The sequence below is a fragment of the Chionomys nivalis genome, chromosome 4, assembly GCF_950005125.1.
Source record: "Chionomys nivalis chromosome 4, mChiNiv1.1, whole genome shotgun sequence".
In the NCBI taxonomy this organism is placed as follows: Eukaryota; Metazoa; Chordata; class Mammalia; order Rodentia; family Cricetidae; genus Chionomys; species Chionomys nivalis.
Genome location: NC_080089.1, coordinates 63,909,962 through 63,929,647, shown reverse-complemented (window position 1 = coordinate 63,929,647; position 19,686 = coordinate 63,909,962). Strand labels below are relative to the sequence as shown.

General features: G+C 43.9%; 1 protein-coding gene across 12 annotated transcripts in view; it reads right to left on the bottom strand.

Annotated features, from left to right (window-relative positions):
• Positions 1–273: 273 nt before the first annotated feature.
• The window catches only part of Megf11 (multiple EGF like domains 11), a 326,069-nt gene continuing 306,656 nt past the window's right edge, over positions 274–19,686 (bottom strand). For 3 of the 12 annotated variants that reach the window (XM_057766409.1, XM_057766410.1, XM_057766411.1), the window contains 6 exons: positions 18,628–18,746; positions 16,658–16,724; positions 16,137–16,238; positions 13,771–13,827; positions 7,835–8,041; positions 274–7,229 (listed from right to left, as the gene is read on the bottom strand). In XM_057766409.1, coding sequence (XP_057622392.1) covers positions 7,072–7,229; positions 7,835–8,041; positions 13,771–13,827; positions 16,137–16,238; positions 16,658–16,724; positions 18,628–18,746 — 710 coding nt within the window. In that variant the 3' untranslated portion in view covers positions 274–7,071. Of the gene's footprint in view, positions 8,042–13,770; positions 13,828–16,136; positions 16,239–16,657; positions 16,725–18,627; positions 18,747–19,686 lie in introns of all 12 variants that reach the window. The other 9 variants (XM_057766413.1, XM_057766414.1, XM_057766420.1 and 6 more) reach the window with 5 other exon arrangements.

Genomic DNA, 19,686 nt, shown 5'->3' with positions numbered 1-19,686 from the left:
ACTAAAGGACATCCAGAGTCACACAAGGGAACACTTTCTTTCTTTCTTTCTTTCTTTCTTTCTTTCTTTCTTTCTTTCTTTCTTTCTTTCTTTCTTTCTTTCTTTCTTTCTTTCTTTTTATTTTTCGAGACAGGGTTTCTCCGTAGCTTTTGGTTCCTGTCCTGGAACTAGCTCTTATAGACCAGGCTGGCCTCAAACTCACAGAGATCCGCCTGTCTCTGCCTCCCAAGTGCTGGGATTAAAGATGTGCACTACCACCGCCTGGCAAGGGAACACTATCTTAAAAACAAAAGAGAATAAAATGTGGCGTTTGTTTAGAGTGCACACGACCTCCATTTGCTGTGCTACAGAAAAGGACACAGGCTATGACAGGAGCCACTTCCACATGGCTCGTTGGGCTATCGACCTGTCGGATAGGGTGCTCTGATGCTATGCCAGAGAGAGAAAGCAACCCGAGCTTTCTCCTGGTTGGAGCAGTATTGGGGCTATTGTCCTTTTAAGGATTGAATATATCCCCAATAAAACAAAGTTGCCAGCCTGACATTTTAAAGAATGGTTGTGTTCTTCCATATTGTAGGAGGCTGATAAAATGACACAGTATGCTATTCACATTGGCAGACTCTTAGCTGAGAGATCACTTTACTAACAGTATCCATTTCCCTAGAAATTGGAGAATAGAATGTTTGCAAGGATGTTGTATTCCAGACAAGTATTAAAAAATTTGCTGCATTATACATAAGTTAGAAGATTGAACTAACGGGTCCAGCACGGCAGTCAGCTGCTTGGGAAAGACAGATTACAGTCATAGTTCTTGTCTATTTCATCTGTTAGTTCAGATTCTTTGAAGTAGTGATGTGACTGAAGTAGATCATTTCTGGGTTGTGTGTAGGTATTAAAATCAAACTGAAATCTTAAATTTAAAATATAAGTAAAATATCAGGTAAATACTTTGAAAAAATGGTTTTGCTCTTAATATCTTGATTAAAATCATCTATCACCATGTTAATTCTCATTAAGTAAAAGTTTTTAGGATATTTGAAAAATGTCAGTTTTATCAATGTGTGTCAAGATACTATATGTGAAGGAAGGGAGAAGCATTTGATCAGCTGCTGAGTCAATTATAAGTTGAGAACTCTTTGTTTTATGGTTTTTATTCTTTAAAAAAATCAACTGGCTTCTTGTTTCATTGAGACAAGCAAGATCTCATGTAGCTGAGGTTGGTCTTGAATTCCTGATACTCCTGTCTCCACCTCTGCAGTTTTGGGATTACAGGTATGTGCCACTGTGCCTAGCTTGCATTCTGGGAGAGAACTTTTCAAAACATCTTGCAATCAGTGGTGGCTCATGCCTTTAATCCCAGCACTCGGCAGGCAGAGGCAGGAGGATCTTTGTGAGTTCGAGGCCAGCCTGGTCTACAAGAGCTAGTTCCAGGACAGGCTCCAAAGGTACAGAGAAACCCTGTCTCGACCCCCCCCCCCAAAAAAAAAGAACCTCATATCTTCCATAGCTCTACAGAGTACTAGTGACTAAGCTGGACATGATGACACATAGCACTTGGGAGCAGGAGGATTAGGAGCTCAAGATCCTGTGTGCACCTCAATAAAACAAACAAGCCCTTCAGTGTATGGGTAGTGCATGCATGATTAAATGACATTCTAGGGCTGTTGATATGATCTAATTGTTAAATTTATTTTATTGTAATTCATTGTCTTACCATTTATTGGACATGGGGTTGGTAGTTAACGGATGTGAACACAAAATATTGTGTTTCAGTCAGTATTAGTTGCCAGCAACATACCCTTTGTATTTTTGAGTTAGCAGAACTTAAGCTTTCCTCAAACCATAAACTCTCAGATCCTTTCACCCCCATCCCACCAAGGAGATAATCCTGTTTTTAGCTTTCATTCCCTACCGAGACAACCTCTAGTATCTCAGCAGATCATTTTCATATGTCTCCAAGTAAGTGGTGTGGTTTTTCATCTCTTTAAGGGATTGCCCCCCCAATGTACTGGTCTCTATGCCAAAACTTTTCATCATTGGGGTCCAAGAATGTTAAAAACACACACATGCGCACACTTACACCTGCCCAACATGGAACAATTTAAGAAACAACACTATTTAAAGTTTTTTATTACACTTATTAGGGTGGGACGGGGCATGCTGCAGTACATGTTTGGGGGTCAGAGAACAACCTGAGTGAGCTGGTTTTCTCCTTCCACCATGTGGATTCCAGGGATCAGGCTGTCATCCTCAGCAGAAAGCTCCTTTACTACCGAGTCGCCTTGCCAGCCCCAGAAACTTGTTTCCTATATAATGAGTTTTATTTTTTTGCCTTAAAGTGGATGCATAAATAACAGTACTACGTAAGATCTCTGGTTTCCTACTTCTTCTTACCCAAGACTCTAGGGTAGACAGTTGTTTTGGCAGCAGATGCTAGAATGAAGAGGGAATCTGACAACTGAAGTCAAAGAACAGAGCTTCCACCTGTGTTGACTTGGACCCCTGTTCGGTGCTCTGTGAGTCAAGGAAGAAACTGTGTGATTAGCACCCCAGGGCCTCCCCTTATCTCTACCCTTTTGTAATCACGTTGTAAGATCCACAGGCAGGAAATTGGTTTTGTTCATGTTTTTATTTCGAATATCTGTTTCTTCAGAACAATGTGGGACGGCAAGGAGGGAGGAGTGTAGGGGTCCTTTTGGTATAGGTTGGGCAGCTATAATCTGACAGTTAACTATTCTGTTTAAAATAGCACAGGATTTTTGTATAATTCTATAAATACTTACAATTTTTAAAATTTACAAGGTACAAATATAATGAGCTCCATGTAGCCATCCATTGATCCACCCTTCCTTACAGAGCTTTTCCATCCCCTATTGCCGTACTGGTCAGATGCACTGTGTCTTCCCTCTAAGTAGGTGAGTGACTAATAGACTGTATGAATGCTCAGGGTACCACCTGCAGCTGTTGGTCCTTAGTTATCCTCTATCCGAAGACTCACAGAGTATAACTTTACCCTTTGTTCACTAAATGTGTTAAGTTAGCCATGGAGAACTACCTGTTAATGGTCCCTTATTTCTGAGTGGCAAATATATTATTTTTGGTTAAACATTATACTAAATTGAAATAACTTTGTGTGTGGTGTGGTGGTGGTATTGGTGATTGAACTTGGGATTTCACACATTTTAGGCAAGCGTTCTTCTGCAGAGCTAACATCCCCAGCTATTAGCTTTACTTTGACACATTTGCTTTACTTTTACAAGTTTCACTAACTTGCTTAGACTGGCTTTGAATTTCAGCCCTTCTAGCTTAGCCGCCTGAAGGGCTAGGATTGTGGGAGTGTGTTACCATACCTAGCCTAAAATAACTTTTAAGTACCACATAAGCCTTGTGAACTACCAAGTTGTAATATTTTGAATTAACTTAGCTTGAGGAGCAAATTTAAACTTAATGAACTCATTCCAGAATTTATTTTTTAAATTTATGTGTATTTATTTGTTTGGTGTGTATGCATGTGCGTAAGTATGTGTCTGTGTGTATTCACACATCCACAGTAGCATGTGGAGGTCAGAGGACAACTTGTACCTTAGGGGTCCTAGGCATTGAACTCAGGTCATCATATTGCTAGCCCAGTAAGCTATTTTTTGGCATCTGTATTTTCTTTTAAGCTTTTGTGATGATAGGACTGGAACCTAGACCTTCATGCATGCTAGGCAAATGCTCCATCACTGATCTCTTTGCTCAGTTAAATAATGTGTTATTTAAAAAAAAAAAAATCCTGCTGCCGTTTGTTTTTGAGATAGAATCTTCTAGCCTAGGCTACTCTTGAACTCACCATGTAGCCCAAGCTGCTTCAACTTGAAACTTTACTGCCTTAGCCTTCTGAATACTGGGATTACAACAGTACAGCACCATGCCTGGCCTTTATTTGCGTATTTTGAGAGACTGACCTGTTACTCTTCTTAACAGTCCTCCTGCTTCAGCCTCCTAAGTGCCAGGATTATAGTCATGAATCATCATGACTGTCCTACAGCTTTTCTTTAAATATATATCTGATATATTTTTAGCACTTTTAATATATATTTAAACCCAGCTATATCAGAAGATTTTTTTGATTAAAATGTCCTAAAGCAGGTGCACACGCTAAATTCTAATAATCAAAAGCTATTCGTTGGATTTACATAAATTAGGTAGGCCTTGCACTTGCCCTTTTGCCACTGGAGCATAACATAAGCTGTAACAGTTGCCTTTGAGTACATATCATTGGGAAAACGGAAATCCAATACTGATGTGAGTAGGATTTTAAAATACTTAACATGAGTTAAGTAGTCCCATTTGTTACTTAAAAAAATAACCTTTCGCTTAATTTTTCAAGCATCTATTGTGATAATTTTCATTCTTCCAGCTGTTTAAAGTAACTATACCAAATGTAGGTTAATTCTGTCTTAAACATAAAATGTAGATTATAGATTTTCAGTGTGTAAAACAATAGGCATTCTTGTTAGTTTGAGAAATCCATTTTATTTTGTTTGAGGTACAGTCCCTCTGCACAGTGAACAAATATATTACAAATCTGTGGTTTAAAAAAGTATTGCCATTTCATAGTCTCTCACACTATTGTACAGTAACTTTGTTCTTTATTTTTCTGACTTGTATACATATTAATTTACTGGATTGAAGTTTTCATTTTGAAATATAATCGAGCAGATCTTTCCAGTCATTGATAGAATGTGCAGTGCACGTGTTTAGGCTGACTGCAGACTTACTTGTGATTGTTAGACAGAAATTCCTAACAGTAGCTCTGCATGATCGAAATGTCCTAATGCTAACTCTTAGCTATATGAAAGCTGCTCTTGTTGCCATAGTCAATCACATCTCTGCCCTTTCCCTCCTCCTCTGTATTGCCTGTTCTGAGTGATGTTGCTGGAAATGTTGTAGAGTACTACAGTTGGAGAGTGGTTAGAGCTCTCCTCCCCTAATGTGTCTCTTCTTTCATGTGTGGGAAATAAAAGAGCCCAAAGAGGGCAAGTGACTTAACAAGAGTGGTGCCAGCATCTCTTGACTTGGTGCTCCAGTCATCTCTCCTCTTGCTGAATACTTTTGTGCAGAGGGTAGTTGATAAGAGAGAAGTGAGACTTGGAATTTGCATGATTGCAGTTTGCCAGGTAGCAGTTATTGTACATGCAGGATAAGGGAAGAAGATAAAGCCTGGGATTGAGATGCCATTTCTCCTTGCTGATTGGATTTTGCCATGCTTCTTCATCCTTGCTTCACAAAGATAATTGAGCACTTGTGGCCCTGAAATACTGAGGTGAGTCTCTTAACTCTATTTCTTTATACATATGTATGAGAAGTATTAACTTAGGTCTACAAAGTAATTTTCTAGTGTTCCTATTTTAATAAGGCTTTTTGGAAAGTTTACTATTGCTGATCTCTCGCTTCCATGCACACATGCAGCATTCATGTTTATGTTCCTCTATTGCTAAGATTGGCTTATGCCTTGAGTGAAGTGAGGAGGGAGATTTGCTTATTTATTTTTTTGCTTTTGCTGATTCTTACCCAAACTAAGGGGTTCCAAGCTGACTTCTAGTTAGTATCAACCCCACTTTCTGTAGCAGTATACAGCTTTGCAGTTTTCTTTCTGTAAACCCTGTTTAGGTAATTTTCACTGGCTAGACCCTTATTCCTCATGAAGAGCTTGGGGTGGCACAAGGGTGGCCATTAACTTCCAGTTTGCCCTTTTTGTTCTTAATTTTTATGAAGGGGTCCTATAGGAATTGGGAATTAGCCACATACAGAATTGTCCATGCTTCGGTTTACCTGCTATCACACCATGCAGAGGAAGTTATGACTTATCTGAATAAAGGTTTAAAGCACCAACTAATGGAATACGTGTTTGCCCATTTTAGTAGGTGATGGGCTTTTAAAATCTTTTTTTTTTTATTTATTTCATTTAGTTCCATCAAAAAGCATAATGTATTATGTTAAGCTACTTAAGCTTGCCATGCCCACATTTGTATAATTTCTTGTACACTTTTAGGGTCCATGCTACATCAAGTGCTATCTATGAAGAACTGCTTGAAAACAAGTCAAGGGACTCCAACTAAGTAAATTGAATGGGCCATTTGGATGGTTTCTAGGGAAACTTAATTCTTATCAGCCTACACCTTTTCTATGATGCTGGTGATCTACCCCAGGGCCCCACTTACCACCAAGCGTTCTTCCTCAGGACTACATTCCCAGCCCTGTGACTACTATCTTAAAGTATCAGCTTAGTTCTCTGGTACACACAGAATGACTCAGATGTTAGGCATATTAATGCAGTGCAGCCGGACCAGGACTGGCCTTCATTATTCTTGACAAGGTTTGGTAAAGCAGGCATAGAAACCATTTTAGACTGAACGAAACTGCTGCACTTTTGAAATAATTACTCTTTTTCTCCCCTTTCTGTTTTGCCTCCTATCACCGATGGGACAGAAAGAAAGTGACTCTGTCTTTATTAAATTCTTGTTTTTGAAAATGCAAGTTGTCGGAAGTATGCTATATTTTAAACTTTGATTATGGCTGTTATACTTTGATGGACCATACCTATATGTACACAGATTTTACTATTAATATTAGAACAGTTCATATCCATGCACCAGTTCCCTTCGATACTGAAGCAGATGTTGATGGTAACAATAATCAACAGCACATACACGTTTCAGGTGTTCTAAAGTGCCCCTCTCCATTGCCCAGTCCCCTTCTTCTCCTAGGAAAGTTTGCAAAACCTAAGCCACATGCATTGTAAGCGTTGTTTCAGAATATTAAATACATATCTTTTATCTGAATTTAGCTGATGTTGATGAGTAGCGATATCTTAAATGTTTTAAAAATCATATTCAGGGCACTTAGGGCTGAAGGTGATATGATTTGCCTTTGTGAACAGACTCCTTGAACAGTTATCCCAATCCCATTTGGAAGTGCGTCTTTCAATCCAGATCAATCTGTACTGATATTTCAAGTCACAGAATTTCTTCTTTCAAAGTCAGAGAATAGTCAGCAGAGCACACTTAAGAGAGAAGTTTATCCCCCTTACTGCTTGTCCTGGGAGGGCCCATTGGCAGGGCTCTGTCTTACTGGGAGGAGGTCATAATGACCAGGAATATGGCTGTTCCTAGGTAGGTCGTATGGATTCTGGATATAGCTGGAGTTATGACCTCGGCCTTCTTGGACCACACTGACTGTGGGCTCTAAGGAATATAGTGAAAAATGAGTTCAGAGAAGAGATTAGCTTTGTTGCCTTAGTGGGAGATTTGAAAGTTCTATTTAACTTGTTGGGGAGAGGAACTATGGATGTATAAATCTGATAAATGCATGGTGATTACGACAGGTTTTCTCTAGAGATAGAAAACCCAAGGGTCAGAATCCCTGCCTTTGTTCAACAAGAGATTTAGGACATCCTAGAGGTATGGGTCTTAGGAGTACCTCTAGGATCACAGTTGAATAGGGGAGGTGTAAGGAAGTGATTTGGAAACTTGTAAACAGCAGTTCTAATGGTTTTCTTTTTCAAACTTGGATTTCCACCAACAATCAGTTGAAGTGTTGTATACTGGTTCCCAACCTTGCTATTTCTACTGCTTATCAGTTGTAATTTGTAAGCAGAGTGGCAAAAGATTTTGTTTTCCTGCATTAGAGGAGAGGGAAGTTCTGGGATGGAGTTTCTCCTTGGGTTCCTTCAAATGCAACCAAACAGAAGGGTGTGTTGTGGAGAGAGTGAGTGGAGGAGAGTTAGTTTTCACTTGAGATGCTGCACTGTTGCCCTGGTTTTGCTAAGTTACTTATGTGAGACACCTACCAACTTCATATATATTTTTATTAGATGTCGACAAGGATGGCACATCTGTGTACGGAGACCCCATGTGCACAGGTGACTTCATTTCTACATAGCTGCTTTCTGGAAGCTTGCAGGTGAGGATGGGTGGATCCTTAATTGTAGCATAAGGGTTTTCACTGCTGTTCAAGGAACAAGTACTAGAACTGCACGCAGATTCTTTCATGTAATCTGCAAGGCAAGAGAGATTTCTTAGGAGAAACAAGGACATAAGGATTCATTTAAATACCAGAAACAGACTACAGTCAAGTTTGTGTGCCTGAGGCTGGGATAGACTATGATATTGGAAGATTATTATATTATTTTCCCAAGACAAAGTTTCTCTTTGTAACAGCCTGGCTGTCCTGGAACTAGCTCCTGTTGACCAGGCTGGCCTTGAACTCAGAGATTACCCCCCCCACACACACTCCTGCCTCTCAAGCACTGGGATTAAAGGCATGTTTCACCAGCGCCCAGTGGAAGATTAAATCTTATTCAATGTCTTAAGGTATGCTTTCTCAGTTAGGCATTCTTTTCCCACAGAAACATATTATTCACAGTACTTGTTTACATGTATCATTTAGTTTATACAAATGCTAGCTGGTATATTACAGGATGGAAGTCCAGAGAAACACAGTTAACTTGGCCAGGGTCATGAGCTAGTAAATAGCACTACAGAGCCAACACCTTAATCTGTGCTCTAAGATTTCTTGGCCCCATGTTTTCTGTGATAATGACTAGAAACTTGGATTCAGAAGCAGCACAGCAGTAGCAGCATTTGTGTGTTTCAGTGTGGACGTCAACAGTTTAGCTGCCTTCAGCAAATAGTGGCATCCCGGTCTTTCAGGAGCTCATCCTTAGAGTGGGATAACTGAAGTGTGACAGGTATAAAAAGCCCTCAGTTTCAAGCTGGCCTTTGAGAGGGTACCCGTGTCTTAGCAAACTCAAAGTATAGTCTAGGCTCAGCTTCCTGGTCCTTGAGAATGTTGACTGGAGCTTGTTTCAGTCATATCCTGCTCTGTCATTAGAACTCAGCTGCACGAGGGTGCAGAATGACGTCTAATAAAAATGGGATGGAGTGACAGTAGCTCCCCTGGAGGAAGAAGACCCCTTAGTGACTTAGAGTCACAGAGAAAAACTTCCCCTCCTGCTCTCCTTCCCTTTGGGGTGACGCTCTGTCTGTGCTCAGTAAACTGGTCTGACAGTTGTCACCCTTTTCTGTGAGGCACTGAGTGCGTGCAAGGTGTCTGGAAATAACCCTGAGTGGCCAGAGCTTGACAGTCAAGAGTAACCTAAGAGGCTTCTGTGGCAGTCAGCTGGTGAAATTTCTGGGAGTCTTCTCACTAGAACCACCACCGTTTCCATTTGGAGCTGTTATTTAAGCTCCCTGTCCCCAACTGTGATTTTACTGAAACTGTTAAAAAGCGAAAGCTGTGTCCCAAGGGGAACTGAATGTGCAGGTGGCTGAAGGAACTGAGGTGGGCACCACCATGAATGGTCTGGTATACAGCAGGTCTGGTGCGAAAGGGTTTACTCTGCATGTTGGCAGCTCGTTTTAGCAGGTACCATTTCCTTGGTTTTGTGTAGAAGTGTATTCACAATGCTGGGATGCAGTAGAGCGGGTAACTAAGTCCCTGCTCCTGCCTCAGGGCTTGTGAAGAAGTTGAGACTGAGTGAGGAAGTAAACTCCTCAGGGTCCCACTGTCTCTCAGTACAGTGGAAATTCAAAGCACTTTTCATTGCAGCTCCGCTCACAAGTTGGGAGGGAAGTTAGCTTTAGTCCGGTTGGTCTAAGACTGACCTTGGTTGCACCTGACTCTAGGAGGAAAAACATTCTTGCTCGATAATGAGCAGTCTCGGCAGTTCTAGCTAGGACTGAAGGGTAGGTAAATAGGTACTTCTGCTGGTGGAAGCCTTCCCACGTGGAGAACCACAGCCTGGGTTCTAGACTGTGACTTGCCTCAAGCTGTCATCTTAGTTTGCCTCTCAGTACTCTCTTAGTACAGGGAGTGGTGTAGGCCTGAGAACCTCTGAGTCAGCCCAGTATGGTTGGTCTGAACTCAACAAGCAGGGAGAGAGGTTCAGGGCTTCTTGTTGAAAGCTGTTCATTACCTATCACCACTGTCTTGGATTATATGGAATTGAGGGATAGCTTATTTTATGTAGCAGTTGAAGAGTGACCTTCATTCCAGTTAGGTTTTGAAACTGAGTGTGATTTGGCACACCTGTAATCCCAGCATTTGGGAGGAAAAAGCTAGCATAGCAGATCTGAGTTTAAGCCTAGCCTGGTTCACACATCAAGTTCCAGGCCACCCAGGGCTTTATAGTGAGACCTTGTCTCAAACCAAACAGAAAGAAAGAAACTTGGTGAGAGGCGGTGCAGGAAGAGACTGTTATTACTATTTAGAAATGAGGAAACCAAAGCTCAAAGTTTGTTAGTCTAATACTTAGTGCTTAGGACTCCCACTGTCTTATCTGACAAGATGTTTTTTCCATCAGCATATCTAGTTTACCTGGAGTGCAAGGTCTTCACAGCTGCTTCAGTTTATCCTTCCTGGGCATACCAAGGCCTGCTGAGAGGAAAGGCTAAGCTTGAAGCTTAGTGACTGAGTGGCTAAGATAGAGTGGTGCAGGAGCCTTAGAGCCTCACTCAGCTGTATGTTCACAGAAAGTGAAACAGTGGGTTGCTCTCAATGTTAGATGAAGAAAATGCTAGCTTTTATCCATTTCAGTATATTCCTTCTCATGAGCTAAATTGGAGCTGGGGGAGAGGAGAAGGGGGTTAGGCTCTTCTATACAAGGTTTGCAGGCCAAGACAGGATGGAGAAATCCATGAAGAGTGATGGTTGGGGAGGGTGCTGAGTTATCCTGTCTCTGCTGGGAATTGGAGGAGATAGGGTAAGGATAAGGTAAGCTAGAGAACTCAGGAAGCCAAGCCTTTCTCTTGTTGAGTCATCCACCTGCCTGCTATGATGGCAGGGTGTGGGGAAGAGTAACCAGCTGGGCTAGGATACTTCCTCATCCCTTCAGCCCTACTCCCACCCCACTGCCTGCTTGTCAGGGCACTGTGCAAAGAAAGGGGAAGCATGCAGTCTTCCAAGTGCCTGGCATTTACTCTCCTTGTTTCCTCCTGGACCATGTGCAGTCATGCATATTATCACAGTCAAGATGGGTTTCTGGAATGAACATCTTCATTTTTTGAGGAAGCACAAGTATAAAGAGGAAACAACTTCTCAAAGTTGCTCTGTGAATATGTTCTAAATCTATTAAGGCCCAAGTTACTCAAATGTATATAGAAACTCAGGCACTAAGTACCTGTTGGTCACCTCTGAGCTACTGCTATCAGTGGGTCACACTGCTGCTTCTGTTCCTGGGGTTAAGTTCTTCACTTCAGTGAGAGATAGGGGAGGGGTGAAATAGGGGTGGGGATAAAGTGGTGTCTAAGATCCAGAAAACTGGCCAACCACAAGAGTTGTCAGGAGTTCAGTGGGCTTCTGAATGTCTGAAAACCCAAAGTTACTTGAAGGAGTGGGTGGTAAGGGAGCACAAGTTGTGGGAATGGCAGTACAGGCTCAAGAATTCCCAGACCGAAGGTAGAGAGAAGTGGATTTTTTTTTTTCTGTCAGACTCTGAATGCATGACAGACAAGGAATTGGACATGTGACAGTTTATTGTACAGTCATTATGCTGCAGAAAAAGGTAAGACAGGTGCTTAGCTGTGTAAGCATTATCTCCTTCAGTCTCCCAGGGTGACGGTGAGTGGAGTTCCCAGTTAGAGAAAAAGGTAGATGTTGGAATGTCAGAGTTGGGAGGCCTTAGAAATGGTGCTGTTACAGCTGTCCTTTAAAGAGGCCAAGACCCACATGCACTGCTGTGTCTAGTGAGCACCATAAGACTGAACTGGAAGCCAAATGTTTCATTCTCTGGCACCCGCCCCCACCCCGCCACACAAACACAACATCAAGTTTAGAGAACCTCTAGACTCTTAATTAGTCCTGTGGGTTTGGCTCGCCCCTTATTGCTTTAGGAAATAGTTTAAATAAGTGACAGGAAGTAGCTGGTCACAGATGTTTGGGGAATTTAGCTAGTAGATAGGATTTGTTCCATGAGTTTTGTAGCATTTCTTACACTAGAATTTAAGCTCTACACAGATATTTCACTGGCCTCTTTTTGAACTCTGTTGTGCCATGTTGGCCCCCAACATGTACATTTGCCTACACAGCTCTTTCTCTCTCTGAAGGCTGATTAGAGCCAATTGTGAAACAGTCTGGCCGCTTGCCTGAGAGAGCCTCCCATGCACTCAGATGACTCCAGGAGACAGGAATGCAATGATGCCCAGGTAGAGACTGGCTTTCATTGGCTTTGTTTTACATTTATGGTTTTGAGTTTAAAAGTAGTTACCCTAATCACCATGCACAGGATGACAAGGTGTATAGCAAAGGTGTGCTAGTCTCAGGGCCTGGATGAGCTGTTCTCCATTGGGTCATGCAGCTTCTCAGAGCCGCAGAGGCTCTGGGAGAGCCCTCTAGTCCCCATTCCACATTGAGAAACAGATTTTGGGTCATAGTGAACAAGTGGCATTATGACTCTTCTGTTGGCATCCCGAAATGGCGATTATTTAAGCCAGAATCCTCAGAAACTTGCCATAATCAAACTCCAAGGGTAATGCTGCCTATAGGCTGGATTGGAACTTGGGCTCTCCCTCCTCAAACAGGTCTCCTGGACTTTGCATATCCTAAATGGCTAGCCCTGCTGTTCTCCCGAGTTTTGCTCATTGACTTCTGATAGCCAGCTTCCCAGGAGTTGTACACAAGTTGCCCTCCTTTCTCCTTGATTAGGAGATGACCTTGCTAGATTTGAAAGATCAGAACCTGGGAAATCTGGGGCAGTTTAGACAAATAGAGTTGGATAATAAATTACATAAGGATAGCCTGAAATACTCCTCTCAGTTGCAGAGTGCAGGGACCCCCTCTCCATCTACTGCATCTGATGTGGGTATAAACCTGCAATTTGAACATTTGTGGGGTGATTCTGGTGCAGAGGTAGATGTAGAATATCAGTGGGATCCTCGCTGACTTCTGTTACTGCTCTTTCAGTTTGACTGAGACATTCCCAGAGACATCACGTTGGTACTACTTTTATAATACACAAAAGCACTTCCCATCCGATTTTATTGGACACCCAAGATAACCTTGTTAGATAATAAGACAGGCATGAGTCAACAGGGCAGGCATAAATATTCCCAACCTTGCAGATGAAGAAACAACCTTAGGAAACACACGGTTAATAAGTGACAGAGTTCCGAGGCACCCTGCCTAGCTCACATGTTCCAGCATTTAAACCTAGGACCTAATGGTGGGTGGGCTGGACTTGATCTTTGATTTTTGGCTTCACCTGTAGACTTCCTAGAGGGATGGTCCACCTTGTATGTAGTTCTTGTGGCGTAGGGGTCTGTCTTGGCTTCCCTGCTCTTGTGCGCAGAGATCTCCCGAGGGTAGGGGCTGTTAACGCTGGGCATCATTTGTATTCCTTGTGCCCCAGAAAGGCAGCAGGTGCAGGGTAGTGGTCCTTGCCAGTACAACAGAAGGCCTCTGGGGCAGGTAGATTGACTTTATTTCAGATTTATAATCAATTTACCTCGTACTAATTGGTTGGATAATGAGAGTCTACATTTCCGAAGACATTTAGTTGGCATCTATAACAAACCCACAAGTGTTTGCTGAGCAGGTGCAACTGCACTGGAAAGATGAATTCATTATTAGGATTACTCCTCCTGGGCAGAGCCACCCAGTGACTCTGGTCCTGTGATCTTTTTAGCTTTTTCTGTTTTTTTAAGGGGCATAAGGGTCTACAGTTTTCTCCCAGGCAGTATTCCTTGCTGTTTCAGATCGGTAACAGGACATCAGGATTAGATACTCTACCTTTGAAGCCTTTGTCCATAATGTATGTGTTCTGACGTCTATCCATTCCACAAGTGCCTGCATAGAAACAGAAGAAAAGAAGATACAGGGTAAGGTTTCCTTAGGCAGCTGGTGGCTTCCTCCTCCCCTTGCCTTTTTTTTCCTTTACCCAGAAAATAGTTTACTCCTAACAAATTATTCTGGATTTAATCTATTCTAAATAGTTTTGAACGGGCTCATCACATCAGATGGGCCGCAACACTTTTTTTTCTTTCCTTTTAGTCTGCACCTGTCTTTCAGGATGCCACCTTTTGATCTCTGTAGGTGAAGTGCCAGGCTCTAGAGGCACAGGGCAAGGAATGAAGCTAAACCAGTCCTTAGCTGGAGGGTTCCAGAGGCAGAGAATTCTGATTCTCCTTTCCCTTGGTTTTAGAATGGAGTTGGAGATAGGGTTTCTCACCTCTTTGCTCTGATGGGGGCCAGGGAGAAAAAGACAAGTAGCTGGGTTACTTAATTAGTTTACTTTCCGGGAAGAACAGTCATTCCCAGCCATAGCCAGCTTGCTCAGTCACTCATTTGAAGGGCGTGGGGAAGTAGAGCTTTGTTCCTGAAATTGTTGCCAGTGTTTTTCAGCCCTGAGGACTTCTTTCTTAATTTTGCTGTTAGCTTTTTTTTTAGGTTCCCAGAATGCATGGTCCTGAGCCCTAGCCACAGGCAGGACACAAACGTGAGTGGATTGCTACAAGTGATCCCAGGGGTGGGACCAAGTCTGGCCTTTCCAGGCTGGGACAGGAATGACTAACTTACAGTTACCCCACCCACCCTGGTGTTTTGTGTTGTCTTTGGGAGTTTTGTTTTTTGGGTTTTGTCCTTTGTTTTAGATTGATTTCTACTTTTATAAACATACACATATATAGTCTGAGTACACATGAGTACAGGTGCCCGCAGATGCCAGAGGTATTGGATCACCTGGAGCTGGGGTTTCAGGTGGTTGTGTACTGTCTGATATGTGTTCTTAAACCAGATACACCTTGGTCTTTAATTGAAAACAGTACAGGTAAGGTAGTTGGCAAATTCTTACTAAAATATAGAAATATAGTCTAACTCCACCTGACTTGCCCACATTTGTGACACCAAAGACAAACCCGCTGATACTAGGATCCTTCCTCCACATTAAGTTCCCAAGTTGAATTTACAGATCATGCCTGTGTGCCCACCTTTCACTCCTTCCTGAATGGTATGGCAGAAGCAGGCCATTCTAAAAGTGCCAAAGAAACCCATACCCTTAAAAGCTTGTAGCAGGCCGTGTTGACCTAGTTTAACACTTAATAGTCAAGGATTTCCTTTGTTCATCTTGAAGAAAGGAGGGTGGCTACAATGTTAGCCCTCTCTTTAAGGAACAGCTGTCCAAAGAATATCAGAGATGTTCAAGAATATACAAGCAAATACAAGGTTGAGTTCAGGTGTTCTCTCCCAGTAGCCACAGTTAGCTGGCTGTGAGCTAACAAAGACTAGTGTGAGGTGCTCTAGCTACAGTGAACCGGGAAGAACTAGGCTGAGTCCTGATGAGGCCTAGCTGTTCCTGAGCGCCTATTTGGATCACAATGACCTCAAGGTGAAGTGAGGGCAGCTTAGCCGTAGTTGACCTACAGCCAGCAGGGTCCTTGCAACCGTGCCTACTCAACAAGATGAATTCCGAACCTTCGTGCTTCCTGGACTACAGACCTGAGGAAGTTGACTTAGTTTCAGTGGAGCGTGAAGAGTCACCTAGAGCCCAAATTCAAACCTAGAGTTGGCTAGCATTCTGGGGCTGTGCCCTAGAAGAGCTACTTTGTAGGGAGGCCGCATCCTGTGTCCATCCTTTGTACTCTTTTGACATTCATTTTTGTAACATGATGCACATGTTCCTCCTTTCAGGACTCACTTGCCAAGTGTCTTTTTCACACCCCTCTCAGGCCACCACCTTTGAGCTCAGTGTTTGAGTCCAGAGGATACTTAGTGGTAGATCTGCCTACCTTCTCCCAGTCTCTTCTCAACAACCCTATGTCATTTTCTAAGAAGATACAGTTTGAACCACTGTTAGGTCTGGGGCCTTTCTGGGGATCATTGAACTTTTTGTCCAGAGAGCCAACATTCTGTTATCTACACCATTATTGGGTTGCAGAACAGAGAGTATAGCTAGGCTATGTCGCCTCCATAAGCAATCCCAGTTTGCCCACATCAGCTAGCATGGCGAGGGTGAACAGGGTAGTAGGAAGGACTGGGACAAACTGCCGCCTTTGGGTAGGGCTTAGGAGCTATAGACTGATCACGGGAAGGCTCCATAGAATCGGGCAGGGTGTAGCACAGTCTGCTATGGGGTGGAAGGAAAGGCTGGGGGGTCTGACCTGGTGAGTGTGGCTCATTGTGGCGGCTGAGGTGTCTAAGTTCAATGTAGAAGTCCTCGGGCGGGTACCTGGCCTCCAGGGCACTGATCTGGAAATGGGAGTCTAGTGAGAGGAATGACAGGGAGGAGCCATTATTCCCAGGGCCTGGATGGCAGGGGAAGGGGGTGAAAAGCACAGGGTAGGGCTCAAGATCTCCATGTAGCATCCAAAGGGACTGGGATTATCTGTCTTCCTCTCTTCCCCTCCCATTCCATTCCGCCCTCCACTGGGGCAGAGGGAAGAAGCCTTGAAAAGTATCAGGCAGAGGATCCTTTTCTGCCTGTGGCAAATACTCTCTGCTTCCACCTGGAAATCTCACATTCCATCCCTGGTAGTCAGTGGGCTACAACCATGCACTCCCTGTACACCACAGGGAAAGCCATGCTCAGGACTCAACTCTCTTGCTTTGAGGTGGGGCAGCTCCCCTCAGTACAGAGATCAGGGTGGGACCGATGGGAAAGATGACTCAAACCACTACTGACCTAACACGTTCACATAGCTGTAGGGGGTCCAGCCTGTTGTGTCTCTGTCAAGGGACTTGTTACTGAGCTGTTTGGAGAGGAGAGCCAGTTAATACCTCACGTCTCAGCTGCCCTTCCCCAAGTTGGCACTTGGCCGAGCCTCACTGTACCCATCCCTAAGATGCTCCTGAGCTCCCAGACCCTGGATGACTGAGTAAAGGAGGAACAGACAAATGTTATATGACAAGCCATCATGCTGTAGTTGAGGCCAGTGAAAACAGCATATGCCCAAACCAAGTTCGTAGGCCCCTGTGGCATATGGAGTTATGCTGCAGGGGCAGGTCAGGGAGGAGGCGGAGGAGACACTCTGTCACAGGGCATCCCCAGCACAGAGGTAGGAGCTGCCTGCAGTTCTTGCTCCTGGGCCATATATGAGAGTCTGATCTGAGCAAGGGGAAGTTCCAGTCATGAGACTGATGCAGTCCTCTCCCTGCATTCTCTTAGCAGCCCTTTATGTGAGGAAAGGATGTTATTTCAGAGGTGGGACCATACTCAGGTACACAGAAGCCAAAGGCAAAGCTGGCTCTGGAATTCAGGTCTCAGTTGCCTATCCCCTCCACAACACTGTGCCTACCTTTGCTCCAGATGTTCTATCTCCTAGGAGGGGTTCTTGTCTACACAGGGCCAGTCTAAGCCCTGTGATGGGAACCAAACCAGTCCTCTACTGAAAGAGTAGCTGGTTCTTGCACAAATAATGTTGTGGCCTGGAACCTTTGTCCCATCCCTGGCTTGTGCCTCTAGCCTGCTGCCGCGTTGATAACATGGCTGGAGTTAATAAGGGCTGCCTGATGGGTAACCAGATTCTCTTCTCTCAGCTCCTCAAGCTAAAAGCTGAACTGAGCCTGCACACAAGAGCCTTGTTGGAAGATGACTGGCAGAGTCGCCAAAGCTATTGGGCTTCTGAGTAACCTGCATACAACTTGCCTGTTTCATAGAAAAGCAACCCCCAGGTCTGTGGGCTGGTCGTCATTCTTCAGTGGGCAGATGGGGAGGAAGGGATTCTGAGAGCTCCAGGGAAGAGGCCTAAAATATGAAAGTTGTGCCCCTGGCATGGGATAGATGATGGTACAGGAAGCCAGGTATTCCAGGATTGTCACCTCCCCAAATGGTCCTGCCATTCTGAGTGTATGTGTGTGGCTAGTATTTAGGTAGGTGTCAGGAGGTGTGTATAGCAAGAGCCCCTCACAAACCTTATCCTTGGAGCTGTTCATGTCTCAGCCTCTCACACTGCCTCTTACTGGTCCATCAAGGGACGTACTACATGCTGTCTTGTCTGTCTACATATACATACATATATTATGAGAAATCTAAGGTTTGGAATATTTGTGACTAAAGACATCTATCCATTCTGTGACTTAGTGCTGTGCTTGGAGCTGTCAGGGAGAGCACACCACTGGTCCACCCCCTTTCAGCAAGAACACTAGCTAGCATTTGGGTTCCCATCTGATGTGTGTATTGATGACATGTATGCTCAAGTTTAAGAGGCATCAAGTAGTTAATTGAATAGTGAGTTACTTCAGTATATTGCTAACACACTAGTAATTTGTGGTAAACATATACGTTTTGAGTATATGTATTGGCACATGACCAAAGTGATTACATGGCATATACATGGGTGTGGGATAAGGTGGTTGCATGCGATGTTACTGTGTTCTGGTAGGTACTAGTTATCTATACACAAGGTGCAGGTAAGTTCCAGTGAGTGGGCAGCATGATGTAGTTGCGTGGGATAGAGCTTGCTGTCTCCATAAAACATACTCTTTCCCAGTTTCATGATTCAGAGTGTTCTTATGTACCACGAGTCTTATGATCGTTCTTAATGTAGAAGTTCCACACAGCCTCCATGTGGGGGTGCAGTTCCTTCCTGGGCAGAGGGGAGTGTTAAATGGAGAGGATTGTGGGTGAGGGCTGGGGAGCCAAGGGTCCAGTACCTTGGTGGGGCTGTTCCTGTCCAGAGTGCTGGCCTGGCTGGTGGCAGGCCCCCCGCACGCCAGTGTGTGGTAGCTGGCATTGGAAAAGCACTGGGCATGGCTGCTACTTTGAGACAAATCTGGGAAGAGAACAAGGAGCCATATTCCATCATACACCTGTCCGTGGTTGAGATGCCCCCCAAACTAACGCTGGGGCTGGACATTTTTGAGTGTCCCCTGCAAAGACAGCCAAATCCCCCATATCCTCCAAGCTACCTGGCATCTAGTAGCCCTAAAGCAAGCAGGAGAGCCAGCCCCCTGTGTAGCTCACAGACCAGGATTGCCAATATAGGGGTATCATGGTCAGCTGGAAGCTGTTCACTGCTGACTCTGGCTTTGTCTTTGAGTTTCTATTTTAGGTAGATTTACTTTCCCTTGCTTCCCCCTATGGTCAGACACTAGTAGTAATAAGTACATAGAGAACTCCATTCTTGTTGACCCTAGCTCTTTCTGAAGTTTCTTCAGGACTGGGGAAAATCAGCCATTACTGCTCATTGTCATTATAGAAGAAAACTACCAAATCTCAATGGGCCTCGGCTTCATCAGAGGATGTTGGCTTTGGTTGAACCCCAGAGGTCTCTGAAAGCAACGTCTCTACTGGGGCCAGCTGTCTGTCCTGTTCCTGGCATAGAGATGGCACACAGCAGGTGGCACTTAGCAGGAATGGCAGATGTGGTCTAGGTGCTCTTAAATTAAACACAAGGTACAGGAGACTATAGATCATCTACAAGCCATTGGAAGGTCACCACCCTCTCCTTAACAGTACAGACCTAACCAACACCAGGGTGTTTGGGAACCTTACTGGTTAGCTAAATATGAAGCAGAAAGCATTCTCTTCAAGGTATCAGTTCAGGGGAGAGAAAGGATCTGGTCAGTTCCATACATCCTCTCTCAGACTACCACAGGATGCCATATCTAAGCACACGGGGCTCTTCCCAAACTTGCAGACCTCTCCTAAGTGAGGCACCCCTTCCCCTGTTACTTCACTTCTGGGGTGCTCCTCAGGGATGGCCTGAGGTC